Here is a 13,276-nt window from a genome sequence, read left to right as displayed (position 1 = left end):
TGTCTGGTTCAGACGTGTGTGTCTTCGCTCCGTCTTTCGACTCGCTTCGGTTTAAAATCTTTCCTCTAACTTACCTTCTTTTGACGTTATTGTTTCCGCTAGTCCTTTACACCTTAGCGCTTGCTTTGAATCGTCGTTCTGGGCATGGACCGCGCACCCTTTCGTGCGTCCTTGCCCAGCTCGGGCCTATGTTACCACAAGACACTGACAGATATGCCAATTTGATGGTACGGAGTCCGTTCCGTTTCTGCTGTCAGTGCCACGTAAAATTTCCCCACACCAATCCACATCAGGTTTGTAAACTCTGCCTCTCCTCCAATCATCAAGAGGCTACCTGTGACGCCTGCAGAGAATTCCGATCGAAGAAGATGCTTTAGCACCAAAGGGTACGTCGATTGAAAATGGTGCACAAAACTCTAGATGACACCAAGACATCTTTGGGGAGGAACATGCACCAAGAGGAACCTGCGCAGGAAGAGGAGGCCCTTTCCATCCAGGACTCCTCATACTCTGACATCCATTCAGATAGCGAGAGCCACAAAATCACCTCGGCTCAACCTGTGAGTACAGTCACCTCTCCTGCTCACCCCAAGACTGTTAAGAGGCCCATTCTACAGGTCGCCGATCCGCCACTGCCACCAGGCCATTGTCGGAACAGAAAAACTGCTTCATTGCCCCGCCTTCTGGCTCGGCTCCGCAAACATCAGCCAAGACCAAGTCATCGTCTTCGACCTCCTTCACATCGGACCGAGAGGTTGTTTCCATTTCAATCCGAGCCTCCACTCTGACAAAATCACATCAACTGAAACCTTAGGTGGCGAAACACACAGAGCCAAAATCTTTGGACCACAGAGACTCCAGCCAGTCTTCTGCTACCCCTTCTACTGTGGAGCCTACATTGGAGACCATGGATGCTCGTCAGCTCCGCCTCCAAATTCAGGAGGGTACAGGACGCATCATCCCTTCACCTGCTGTACTTTTGAAGAGGAAGCATTCCTTTCAAGAAGCTTTAGACACTTCTCCACCTCAGAAAAGGGAAAACCAAGGACAAGGCCACCAGCCCACCTCCTAGGCCTTCTCTACCACCTCTTCCTCCACCTTCTCCATCCACTTCTTCCGTTCCATCTCCCTCCCCTCCTCATTTTCCTGCTTCACATACGCAGGGAGATTTCACTCCTCAGGGATCCTCTTTATTTAGTGGGAAAGATTTGGGTGGGCCTCAACGTGATCTAGATCCTTGGGACACTTATGATCCTAACCCCATCCCTTCCAACAACCCAGATCTCTACCATGCACACCCTTCACCACCAGAGGACACTCCTTCCTACTGACAAGTGGTGGCATGAACAGCTGCATTCCATAAGGTACAGTTACACAAGGACCCAATCGAGCAGGACTTCCTGTTGGATACACTAACCTCTACACACAGGAATATTCAGTTCCTCCCAAAGCTCCCTGTCATGCTTCGTCACGTTGACAACATTTTTAAGGTACCTGTCCGCTCTAGGGTTATCACCCCTAGAGTTGACAAAAAATACAAACTAGCTCCCTCCGACCCAGTATATATTAGATCTCCTGTCCCTCCTGACTCAGTTGTTGCCACCGCATCGTGGAAACGTGCTAACAGTCAGGCCTCTGGGGACTCACCTCCTCCAGAGAACGAGAATTAGAAAATTGGTACTGTAGGCGAAAGGGTTGCTGCGCAAGCAACCAATCATCGGCGTATCGCCAACTCGCAAGCATTATTGGCCAGATATGACTGAGCTCAGTGGGATGACTTGGAGGAGCTCCTCCAATTTCTACCAGATGAGCACTTTGAAAAGAGGGCAACAAATAGTTGCTGAGGGTCAAACAATTTCCGATAATTCAATTAATTGTGCTCTGGATGCCGCAGACACAGCTGCCCGCAGCATTATTGGTAGTGTCCTCCTCAGAAGGCATGCTTGGATGCACTGCTCCGGTTTCAATTCAGAGGTACAGCAGGTGGTCCTTAATATGCCCTTTGACAAGGAGCACCTTTTTGGGCCTCAAGTGGATACTACAGTTGAAAAGCTCAAAAAGAATACCGACACAGCAAAGGCCATGGGTGCCCTCCAATCTCCATCTCAGAGGGGCACCTTTCCTGGCCCAGGCTTTAGAGGTACCTTCAAAACAACATCCTCTGAGACGTCTACATCACACTCCAGACAGCCTCAAGCCTCCTTCTTTAGAGGTTTCTACATGGGATTACTTTAGTGGCAACAATAATAAGGGACGAGGTAAGAGCCCTGCCTCCCAAAGCTTTTCCTCCACTGCAAAGCATTGACTACTTCTATCTTCCTCCCAGCTCATCCCACACCCACCTATTGGGAAAAGGCGGCAAAACCTTCCTTCACAATGTGTCAACATTAACACGCACCAATGGGTCCTCTCCATTATCTAGTATGGTTATTGTCTGGAGCTCATCCCCAGTCCCCTCCCAATATTCACCCTCACAGTTGCAGGCTATCTCAGGAACACCCCACTCTTCTCAAACAGAGACCCAATCCCTTCTTCTCAAAGGGATCATAGAGCCTGTACCATTGCAACACCAAGGGTCAGGAATATACTCCCTGTACTTCCTGATTTCCAAAAAGGACGGTACTCTAAGGCCTATACACAACCTCAGATCCCTAAACCAATACATCCTGTCAGAGCACTTTCACATGGTAACTCTTCAAGTTGTTATTCCACTTCTACAGAAAGGACTTTGACAGCTCTAGATCTAAAGGATGCCTACTTTCATATTCTCATCCACCCTGCACACCGAAAATACTTAAGATTTGTTGTTGCAGGCAAACATTACTACTTCAGGGTTCTGCCTTTTGGGGTCACTGCTGCTTCCAGGGTCTTCACAAAGTGTTTAGCAGTGGTGGGTGTACACCTCAGAAGGCAGAACAGCCATGTCTTTCATCAAAGCCAGTACCTTACAACAGTGTCAATATCACATCCAGTTGACATTGGCTCTCCGTCACACACTGGGTTTTACTCTGAACCGCTCCAATTCCCACCTTCAACCTCTTCAGGTACAGCTGTATCTACGAGCCATTCTCAATGCAGAGTTAAGGTTAGCATACCCCAACCCAGCCTGTGTTAAGAGTTTTCAGTCTTGTCTCCCTCAGTTTCAGGAGAATCATACTTACACAGTCAGGACCATTATGAGACAGCTAGAGATGATGGCATCTTGCATTGCCATTGTTCCACATGCCAGACTACACATGCTTCCCGTACAGCAGTGTCCGTCTCATCAGTGGTCTCAGTCACAGGGTCACCTGGGAGATGTAGTGTTGTTAGACCGCCATACTCACTTTTCTCTGCAGTGATGAAACACCACCAACCTCTTGAAAGGGCATCCTTTTCTGTGCCCAGTGCCCCAAGTCATTCTGACCACAGATGCATCACTCACTGGTTTGGGCACTCACCTCCAAGACCTCACAGTACAGGGCCTCTGGGATCTCAGTCACTAATCCTACACATTAATTACCTCAAGCTTCAGGCAGTGTTTTTAGCCCTAAAAGCATTTCTTCATCACCTGTTTTACAAGTTTGTCTTAGGCCGCACGGATAACATGACATCCATGTATTAGCTACATAAACAGGGCGGACACAGTCGTCCCAGTTGTCATAACTCTCTGAGGCAATATGGAAGTGGGCTCTCCACCACCACATTCACCTGGTGGCAGAGTATTTTTCAGGGACGGGCAACGACTTAGAAGACTTGCTTAGCAGGATGCAGCACCACATTCACGAATGGGAACTCCATGCACAAGTCATTCAACCATACTTTGCCAAGTGGGGAACTCCTCAGACCTTTTTGCCACAGCAGAAAACGCAAGACACCCAACCTTCGCCTCCAGGTATCCACACCCTCTCTCCAAGGGCACTGCTCTGTGGATGAACTGGTTAGGGATCTTTGCTTACACTTTTCCACCTCTCCCTCTCATTCCATTTCTAGTTCGGAGGATCAGGAAACATCTCTCACCATGTCCTTGTGGCTCCAACTTGGGCGTGTCAGTCGTGGTTCACCACGTTATAGAGCTATCAACAGTACCCCATGAGAAGCTCCCAAACAGGCCGGACCTTCTCACTCAAAATCAAGTTAAAATCACACACTCAGACCCCAAGTCACTCAACCTTGCGATACGGCTCCTAAGGTCATAGAGTTTGGTTACGTAAGATTGCCAGCGGAATGTATGGACCTTCTCAGGGAGACCTGTAAACCCATAACTAGAGCATGTTGTGCTACAAAATAGAAACATTTTGTTTGCTATTGTCAACCCAAACATATTGACCCCATGAAAGCTACTGTTCAAGCGATCATTTGTTATCGGCTCCATTTACAGAAAGCAAATCTAACTTACACTTCCATTCGCCTACATCTTACCTGCTATAGCTGCATATCTACAGAACAGACAAAATAGTTCTTTGTTCAGAATCCCAGTCATTAAAGCTTCAATGGAAGACCTTAAAAGGGTCCTTCCACCCAGGGCACCCCTGCACCATCCTGGAACCTTAACATTTCGCTCACCAGGCTCATGGGCTCTGCTTTTGAGCCACTTTATTCATGTCCTCTTCCGTACCTTTCTTGAAACGTAGCTTTCTTAGTTGCCATCTCATCTGTCAGGCATGTCAGTGAGCTTCAGGCACTAACCTTAGAAGAACCTTTCTTCCAGATTCATAGAGACAAGGTGGTCCTTCAGACAAACCCGTAGTTCCTTCCTACAGTGGTTTCACAATTCCATATAGACCAATCCATTGAGCTGCCAGCCTTCTTCCCGCAACCTGACCCTGTTGCTCAAAGAGCTCTCCACACTCTAGATGTTAAAAGAGCACTTGTGTTTTACATTGACAGAACAAAAGGGTTTAGGAAAACTAAACAGCTCTTTGTAGTAATTTCACTACCTCACAAAGGCAGTGCCATATCCAAAACCAGCATAGCTAGATGGATAGTTAAATGTATTCAGACTTGTTATGCTGAAGCAAATAAGCCATAACCTGTTACCCCTAGAGCACACTCTACTAGGAAAAAAGGTGCCTCTATAGCCTTTCTTGGAAATAATCACATAACTGACATTTGTAAGGCAGATACATGGTCTACACCACATACATTCACAAAACATTACGGTGTGGATGTGCTAGCACGTCAGCAAGCCAATGTAGGTCAGGCTGTGCTAAGAACACTTTTCCAGCCAACTGCAACTCCCACAGGCTAGCCACCACTTTTATGGAAGGACTGCTTTACAGTCTATGCAGAGCATGTGTATATACAACCACGCATGCCATTGAAGGGAAAATGTTACCCAGTGAGCATCCCTTCATCGCATGTAGTGCTGTAGATTCATATGTGTCCTCCCCGGACACCAGTGGCTGTGGCAGTTACATTATATTTGTATATATTTTTACATATGTAGTTACATTTGCATGGACATCTATTTCTCTATACTTCTCTTACACTCCTTTTTTTACCCGCCTGCGGGAAGACAATCTAACAAAGGAGTCGATGCCCATGCGCTGTATCATTGAGTGGAGGAGTCACTCAATCCAGTGACTCAAAACACTTCTTCGAAGAAAACAACTTTCAAAACTCTGAACCCAACTCTAGAAGTCGGGAGTATGCAGAGCATGGGAATCTAGAGCACTACATGCTAGGAACAGATACTTACTGGATATGTAACATTTTCCTTAATTTGTTTCTCTGATGCTTAGATTAGTCCGATAATTCTGTGCACAGTGTTCCTCACAGAATAAATGAAACCCATGCAAAGGTTAAAATTGTTACTTAAAATTGCAGCGCAAGGTCGGGAAATCTGCTTGCTGGCACACAGTCTGTCTGAGGCCTTGGCAGGATGCACCATTCCAAGAAATGTATTGCATTCGTAGTGATCAGGAACTAGAATCAAATTGCATTAAAACATCCAGTCTGTTGCAGCTAATCAATAATTTACCTTTGAATTGAAAGGCATCTCTGTAATGGAAATTATTAAGACATGCTGTTTGGTAAGTGCTGCTGTTGGCAGAAAGCTGATAGTAATAGAGAATTTTAATAATGCTGCTGGCTTTATGATAGACACCCTGTGGGATGGGTGCAGCAGCCAAAGCTTAGGGAGAACTATGGGGGCTATCCTTGCATGAATCAGACATGGTTACTTGTGGCAGATAGTCAGACAAGTGACCCAACCTCGCTCCATAACTGTGCTCTGCTAAATAAAATAATCATTCCTGCTAATTTTAAAGTACAACAGAGGTTGTAGCACAGGCTCTGGGACAAACAAAAGTATTGCAGATAAAGCGTCACAACGTAAAAGTATAAACTTAGACCAAACAGATTAATTTATCTTGTCAAAGTGCAAATCTATTTACCTTTTGTGTTTGTCTTGTTAAGTAAAGTGTATATCAAAAATGTTGGAGTGCAGAAAGGCCAAAAAATAGAAAGTGCAAAATTATTTTAGATAGTGGCAGACTGTGGATACATTTCTACTGCCCTGCTTGTGAACCCACATGTATATCTCCAGTACTTAATAGATAGCTGTTGTAACAACCTGAATCCCCGATCAGGTGGAAAGACCTCATGCAAGTTTTTACTGGGCTGAATTTCTGCAATCTTGGTTTCATAAGGACCCTCCTCCCTTAGCTAGGAATTCATTGAGAAGCTACAGTATACACATTCTCAGGCACACATGTGAACATGTTATAACTGTGCACTTTTGTCTTTGTGGATGCCATTGTTGTAATTAATTTAATTTCTGTGCCACAGGATGAAGGGGACGACATGGACAGCTATCAGGTAAAGGAATGTCACTGAGGCAAAATGTGGCGATGTGAATTTTTATATCCTTCCTTCCTCAAACTGAACAACACATGATCTTTGTATGTGTTAAATCTACACCAATGATAAAACCCTACTCCTTGCTGATGTATGCACAAATAAATGTAACACCACCACAGAAATATCCATATTGAGGACTATGGGCCTGATTTCGATCTTGGCGGATGGGTTACTCTGTCACAAATATAATGAAATCGTAATACAGCGGACTGGCTATCCGTCACGTTTGTGACAGAGCAACCTCCTCCACCAAGATCTAAATCAGGCCCTATGTTAGGTGGTGGTGGTGATGTAATGCTTTTTAAGTCAGAACATTTTAGTTGTATTTTCCAGTTAGTAACTCACTATGACTTGAAACTCTCACCCTGACATCGGTGTACCACGAGGAGGTTTATATAGATCACCCACATTTCAGTTTCTCAGGTCTTTAATTTGCTATCCAATACAGACAGTGATAGAATAATCAGTTTATAGCATATTAAGACCTTACCTAGGGGGTCATGTAGGTCTTGACTGATCTTTCCTAGTAGACTCCCATCCAGCTTGGTCAAAATCTCTGATTAGGCAAGCTTAGTAGCCCCCCTCCAGAGCATTTTTAAGACCAACACCTGGTGTAATCAGAGGACAGATTATTTATTGCTTTTCTAGCCATTTTTTAAATGGGGCTCAGAATTTATACTTCTCATTCTCTTCCTCATTCACCCTTACATTAAGTGTTAAATTATAAATCAGCTAATCTTTCCACTCCAGAAAAATCGGGGGGGGGGGGGGGAACGCTAATCCATTTCTCTCTCCTGGCCAGTAGCATCATATAGAACAGCAATTTAGTACTGCCTCTATTTAACTTCCTCAAGCCCAACGAACATCCAAAAATAACTAAAAGGGGGCTTACCTGACATTTTATAGATAGAATTTTGTTGACTTTTTCACCAACCTCTTTCCAAAACCGGCTGAGTTGTGGGCACTCCCAAAACATATGGAGATCGTCATCGAAGTCCAAGCCACATTTTTTGCAACTAACCAAATTACCTTGCTTCAGCTTATATAACTTCTTCGGGGCCCACAAGGCCCTGTGAATTGTAAGCAAATTATTTTTCTTAAACAAGCGGGTTTGACCTTAGTATACAGCAAAGTAGAAGATACTTCATAATTCTCCTATCTGTGATCCTGGGAAGTAATCTCCCCAGATTTCTTCTGGCAAGGTGAATTCTCCTTCTGCAGTTTCCATCAACGTCCAATACCATCTCGCCACTTCTTTTTTTCGAGGGAGATTCTGACGTAGTAGTTCTTCCACCTCATTTGAGCCCCCCACCTTCTCTTTAACAGTCTTCGCCCAGCTCATCATCTGAAGCTATTTAAATTTAGAAAACTTCCCATCTGTCTCCATATTGAGGTCATCATAGGAGATCAAGTCTCCATTATTACACAGTTGCCCCCAGTACAAAAACACTGCCTCTTTTAAGAGCACAGCCAAAAGTGTCTTTGGTTGATTCTGGTGATCCCGGGGATTCCCAAAGGAGCGCATACTTACTATCGTACGGTAAGTTGGTGGCCCTCCTTATGCGATTAGGAGGGCCACCAACTTACCAGAGCTTTACAGAATCCTGCAGTATCCTAAATCTCACCTTTTTAAAAGTATTTAGGATCTCCAAATTTGTATAAGAAATCCGCCTGTATTCCATGGATACATTCTATCCTTATTTTCAAAATCTGCCCCAGCTCAGAAGCCCCTGACTCATTCAATGCCCCTCTCATATTTTTAACAAAGAACGCCCAGGCGTAGTATTGAAGTCCGGGCAGCATTAGTCCCCCTTTCTCCTTCTTCCTTCTCAAATTCTTCCACGCAATACGCATTCCCTTGGAGGCCCATATGAAGCTACTAATTTTGCCCTGTAATTTACTAAGCCGCTCCTTATTATACATCAATGGTACCGAATTAAAGATTAATAGCAATTTGGGTAACATCTTGACCAGATTAACCCTCCCTATAATTGTAAGGGGTAAGTTGTCCCAAGTCTTCATTAGGCTGCAGGAATCCATCATCACCCTCATAAAGTTTGTTTCCGCTACCTCATTTATATCTTGGGTTATAGTGATCTCCGGGTATTTCATCTCCTTTTTAATTAGAATTCCCGCCACATACATATTCCAAGCTATGACTTCGTTTTTTTCATTATTGACCGCATACCCAGCAATTTCCCCAAATTCCGCCGTCCTTGCTTCTAAGGCTTGTAATGATTGCTTTAATTTCGCTGTATACACCATCAAATCATCTGCATACAAAGCAACCTTTCTTCACCAGTTCCCACATCTGAATGGGGGGATCCTATGCTCTCGTCTCATTACACAGGCCAGGGGCTCTATATAAAGATTAAAGAAGAGCTGAGATAACGGACACCCCTGCCTTGTTCCCCTTCTAATTTTAAAAGGACGAGTTAGGGTGCCATTAACTAGGACCCTTGCATCCGGGTTTTGATAAATCTTCTGCAGTACCTTTAGAAATTTCCCCCACGGATTGGAAACTTCACATTGGGCCTTTGTGGCATCAGTCATCACTAAAACAAGAGGCTCCTTACATGAGTTAGCCAGATCTATTGAAGCTATTGCACTCTATCAATTCATGCATGTATCGACCTTTTAGAAACCCTTTTTGGTCATCATGTATCAACCTACCTAATACTCCACCTAACCTACCTGCCAAAATGTTTGCAAATATTTTATAGTTGCAATTTAGCAGTGCGATCGGCCTGTATGAGTCACAATGCTTAGGGTCTTTCCCTGGCTTTAGAATTAATGTGCTAATGGCTTCATTCCAAAAAGGGGGGAGTATACCACCGCCTTCTAGAGTGTCGTTGCACAGTTCCAGTAAAACATTTGTTATGCTGTCTCGTAAAACTTTATATATTTCAAAAGGTAGCCCATCCTGGCCGGGTGCTTTCCCTAATTTCCCTGAGTGTATACCCCGTTTCACTTCAGCCCACCCTATCGCTCATTCAAGACTTTATTGTCCTCCACGCCCAGGACTGTTAGACCAAGATGCTTTAACCATGACGTAACTGTCCCTGATGACACCTCTAGGTAATCTGTGTGAAGTTCTTTAAAATATTTCCGGAAGGACTCCCTAATCTTCTCATTGCTCCTGCTAAGATGCCTAGGTTCCTAGCCACGTACATCAGTCACCTTATTCCTAACAAAACCTGTCCTAAGCTCCCAGGCCAACACTTTTCCACTATTTTCCCCATACTCAAAATGCACCACCCTATTTGCTTCACTTCATCGTCATGATTAATTATTGTATAAAGATTATTAACATCCAAATAGACCAGTAACCAGTTATCTTTTACTTACACGCCTTCTAATTGCCAGAAGGTCCTTAGTGTCATGTACAACACGAGGCAAACATGTGACAGAAGGCAGTTGGAATGGATTAACTGACTGGGACATAAAGAACATGACTGATCCCGTATTACACGCAATTTGTTTAAGGGAAAAATACCTTTGAGAGCTGGGTGTTCATGGATCGAAGTTCCTCTTCCTCAATATATTCTTCACTCTGCCAGCCACACAACACTGTTTCCAGTTTGTTCATACATTCCACAGTAGAACGAGCTGGTAATCTCACACAACATTGCTCCCCAATCACATTGTTTGGAACCTTCTTCTAGACACAGACTAGTAAAATACTACAATGCTTTTGCCTTTGTTGGAAGGCTATTGTTAATACACTCACCTTTACACAGATCATTAATTGCATCAAATTGTATTGTGTATTGCTGTGCAGTATGTATGTGCATATATGTTATCAGATCTTTTCCACAAGCTCTTTTAAGACTGAGGTTTTAAAAGCTTTGACATCATCATCAATTTGTGGACAGAAAGTTAACATGCTTTTAATGTAATTTTGCAGAGTAATGATGTTACTATGCGAGTCTCTAACAATGGTTTCAAAGTTCACCTTTCCATTCACTTTAGCTGCATCCTGAGCTGTATGAGACAAACCAGGGTGTCTAAATCTCTGGTACTGAGATTGTCGGGAAGTGTCTGTGTAATAGTAACTGTAATTGGAGTTCTTTGTCCAAAATATCTGTCAATTTCCTAGTGAAATATGACAAATCAATTTGAAAGTCAAACCAATTAATAGTTTGTGTTAAGGTCCCATTTTGAACCCTGAATTGTATCAGAACACTGCCTGATAGATTGACAATCGGTAATTCACTATTAGTCACCTGTTTCCTGTACAGTTCTCTCTTTGGATGTTTGCCAGCTTCCTCTGTGTTGTCTTCTTCTCCTTGTTTTCTTTAAGCAAATCTTTATTGATTTAGTTAAAACCATTTCAAATTGAAATCAACCAAAAATTTAACTTTCCCAGCCTCATATTCAGATAATAAAACAAATTATTAATTTTTTTTTGTAAATCAACCCCTCAAAATATCTTGATTGCGAACTAGTTCATAATTTTATTGCAGCACTGTTTTAAAAAATGATCACATTCACTCAACACTGGGCACTCTTATATTTGAAGCAAATCCAAATTACATTGGTATGAATACAAATGCCCAATCTATGAAAAGGTTGTAGCAGTTAATGATTTTCTTAATATACTAGCTTTGGGCAGCAACTTGTAATATTTGCAAGATTCTTATTCACAAAGTGGCACAAACTCGGCTTTGTTAAAATGGTCTCTCAAGACCTGATGATATTTCCACAAATCAAATATTCGAAAGCAACTTTCAGCCTTCATGAAATAGCACTAGACAAATATGCCAGAAGGTAGCCTCATAAAGAATATTTTGTCACTTCTTACGAAGCTCTTTGATCTTAAATGTTTCCCAATACAGCGTAAACGATTTTACTCCAACTTGGTGTGATATATGCTTTATTTCATTCAATTTACTACCCATAGTACATATATCATGCAGTTCCAAACTATCAAATTTGCTGTGTTCATCCTCTTGCTCTTCCTCTGTTGGCCTGCCAACTGAATTCGCATTTACCCTAAGAAAATCACCTGGTTGAAGATGTTGCTGTAATCTCAGTTTCCCTGTTATCTGGTGATTCTGGGTCTGATAAACTTTAGACATTTATCTGTTCTCATAATACTTGTTAGACTGCTCTTTCATTGCAAATCAGGTGATATTTTTTGTAATCAAACACATCCCTTGGCATTTGCTTTGTTTTCTCTAAATAATCGCATGTTGGTGTTTTTCTAGATTGGCATTTACTTTCAAAATGAAATCATACATTTTCTGTTTGGGTAGCTTTACATGTAATTTTTTTTGTATTTTTTCAAACCAGCGTCTTGATTAGCTGATGCACATTTGACCAAAGTTTTCTTCATTTTCTTTGCTCTCATTCTTTATGTTCTGTACAGTAAAGGTTTTGTTTTACTTTACATATATTTCTACATTGAACTATTATGCATAATTAAAAAAATAGGATCAATGCTCTTTTGTCACATATTTTGCAGTCATACAACCAAATGCAAAGCAGTGGTCTGCGAGTGAGCTTTGTGAAAGTATGCCTGGTGCACAGGAAACTTGGAGGACGTTTTGAGGGCTGGTGGTTAGGAGGTACTTTCCGTACGAGCTTTGTACGTCCAGTGCCTTTCATGTTGATTAGGAGTATGATTCTCGCTTCAAGGATTCAGAGACTTGTCCTTTGAGGATGATGTTGTTGAAGACAGTCTTGACGTTAGAGCTCACTACCCTATATAATGCATGAGAGACTGTAATAATGGGTTTCTGTCACCTCTGACATTCACTGAGTGGGTTTGCTCTACTACATGTCTTGGGTGTTCTAAAGGGGAGTCTGAGTTGCTAATGTGTGCCCATTGTACTGCCGCCTGAAATGATTGTTCTTTTTTTCGACTGCTGTTATCAGACTTTGAATGGGCTTCCGTGATTTGCTGTCCTTGATGACTAATTGCCAGGAACCTCAGCGGTTTGCTGTAAGTTGAAGCCATTTTTGTGTATAGCTTGGCATTCTTAATAATACAGTTGTATGCCACCTTGAGGTTCATCAGCCCTCTAAATGTTGTCAAGTTGTTACTGCACATTGTGATTTTGCTTCTCCAGCTGAGGGTGCACTTGTCTGAGAGACATTCATCCCATTCTTGGTTCTTGGAGGATTTGACACTGGGGATACAGCTTGCCTTATGGGAATCATAGGAGAGTAGTTCCTCTTTGGATGAGGCCAATGGAAGAGGCCATATTCAGTCATGAGTTGCAGAGTTGGTTTGCTGGTCCAAGGCGTGGAATAAATTGATCGCTTGTTATTACATTTCTCTGCTCCGGTGTTGGTGACGTTTGGCTTTAGCTGCTAGCTTTTAGACCATGTTGGTTCCTCCTCATTTGGGTCTGTGTTGAGTCCTGCAGCCTACGAATGTGTAAAAAGGAAAGTAGGGTAACTTTCTGGTCTTTTAGCATTTTTAAGG

The 13,276-nt window shown here is 42.9% G+C and overlaps 1 protein-coding gene across 2 annotated transcripts in view; it reads left to right on the top strand.

Moving 5' to 3' along the window:
• Positions 1-13,276, top strand: part of KIF13B (kinesin family member 13B) — a 537,272-nt gene that overhangs the window by 363,454 nt on the left and 160,542 nt on the right. For both annotated transcript variants that reach the window (XM_069233796.1, XM_069233797.1), the window contains exon 26: positions 6,772-6,801. In XM_069233796.1, coding sequence (XP_069089897.1) covers positions 6,772-6,801 — 30 coding nt within the window. The remainder of the gene's footprint in view (positions 1-6,771; positions 6,802-13,276) is intronic.

Source organism: Pleurodeles waltl, chromosome 5 (assembly GCF_031143425.1).
Source record: "Pleurodeles waltl isolate 20211129_DDA chromosome 5, aPleWal1.hap1.20221129, whole genome shotgun sequence".
NCBI lineage: Eukaryota > Metazoa > Chordata > Amphibia > Caudata > Salamandridae > Pleurodeles > Pleurodeles waltl.
This window is presented reverse-complemented; position numbering and strand designations above follow the sequence as displayed.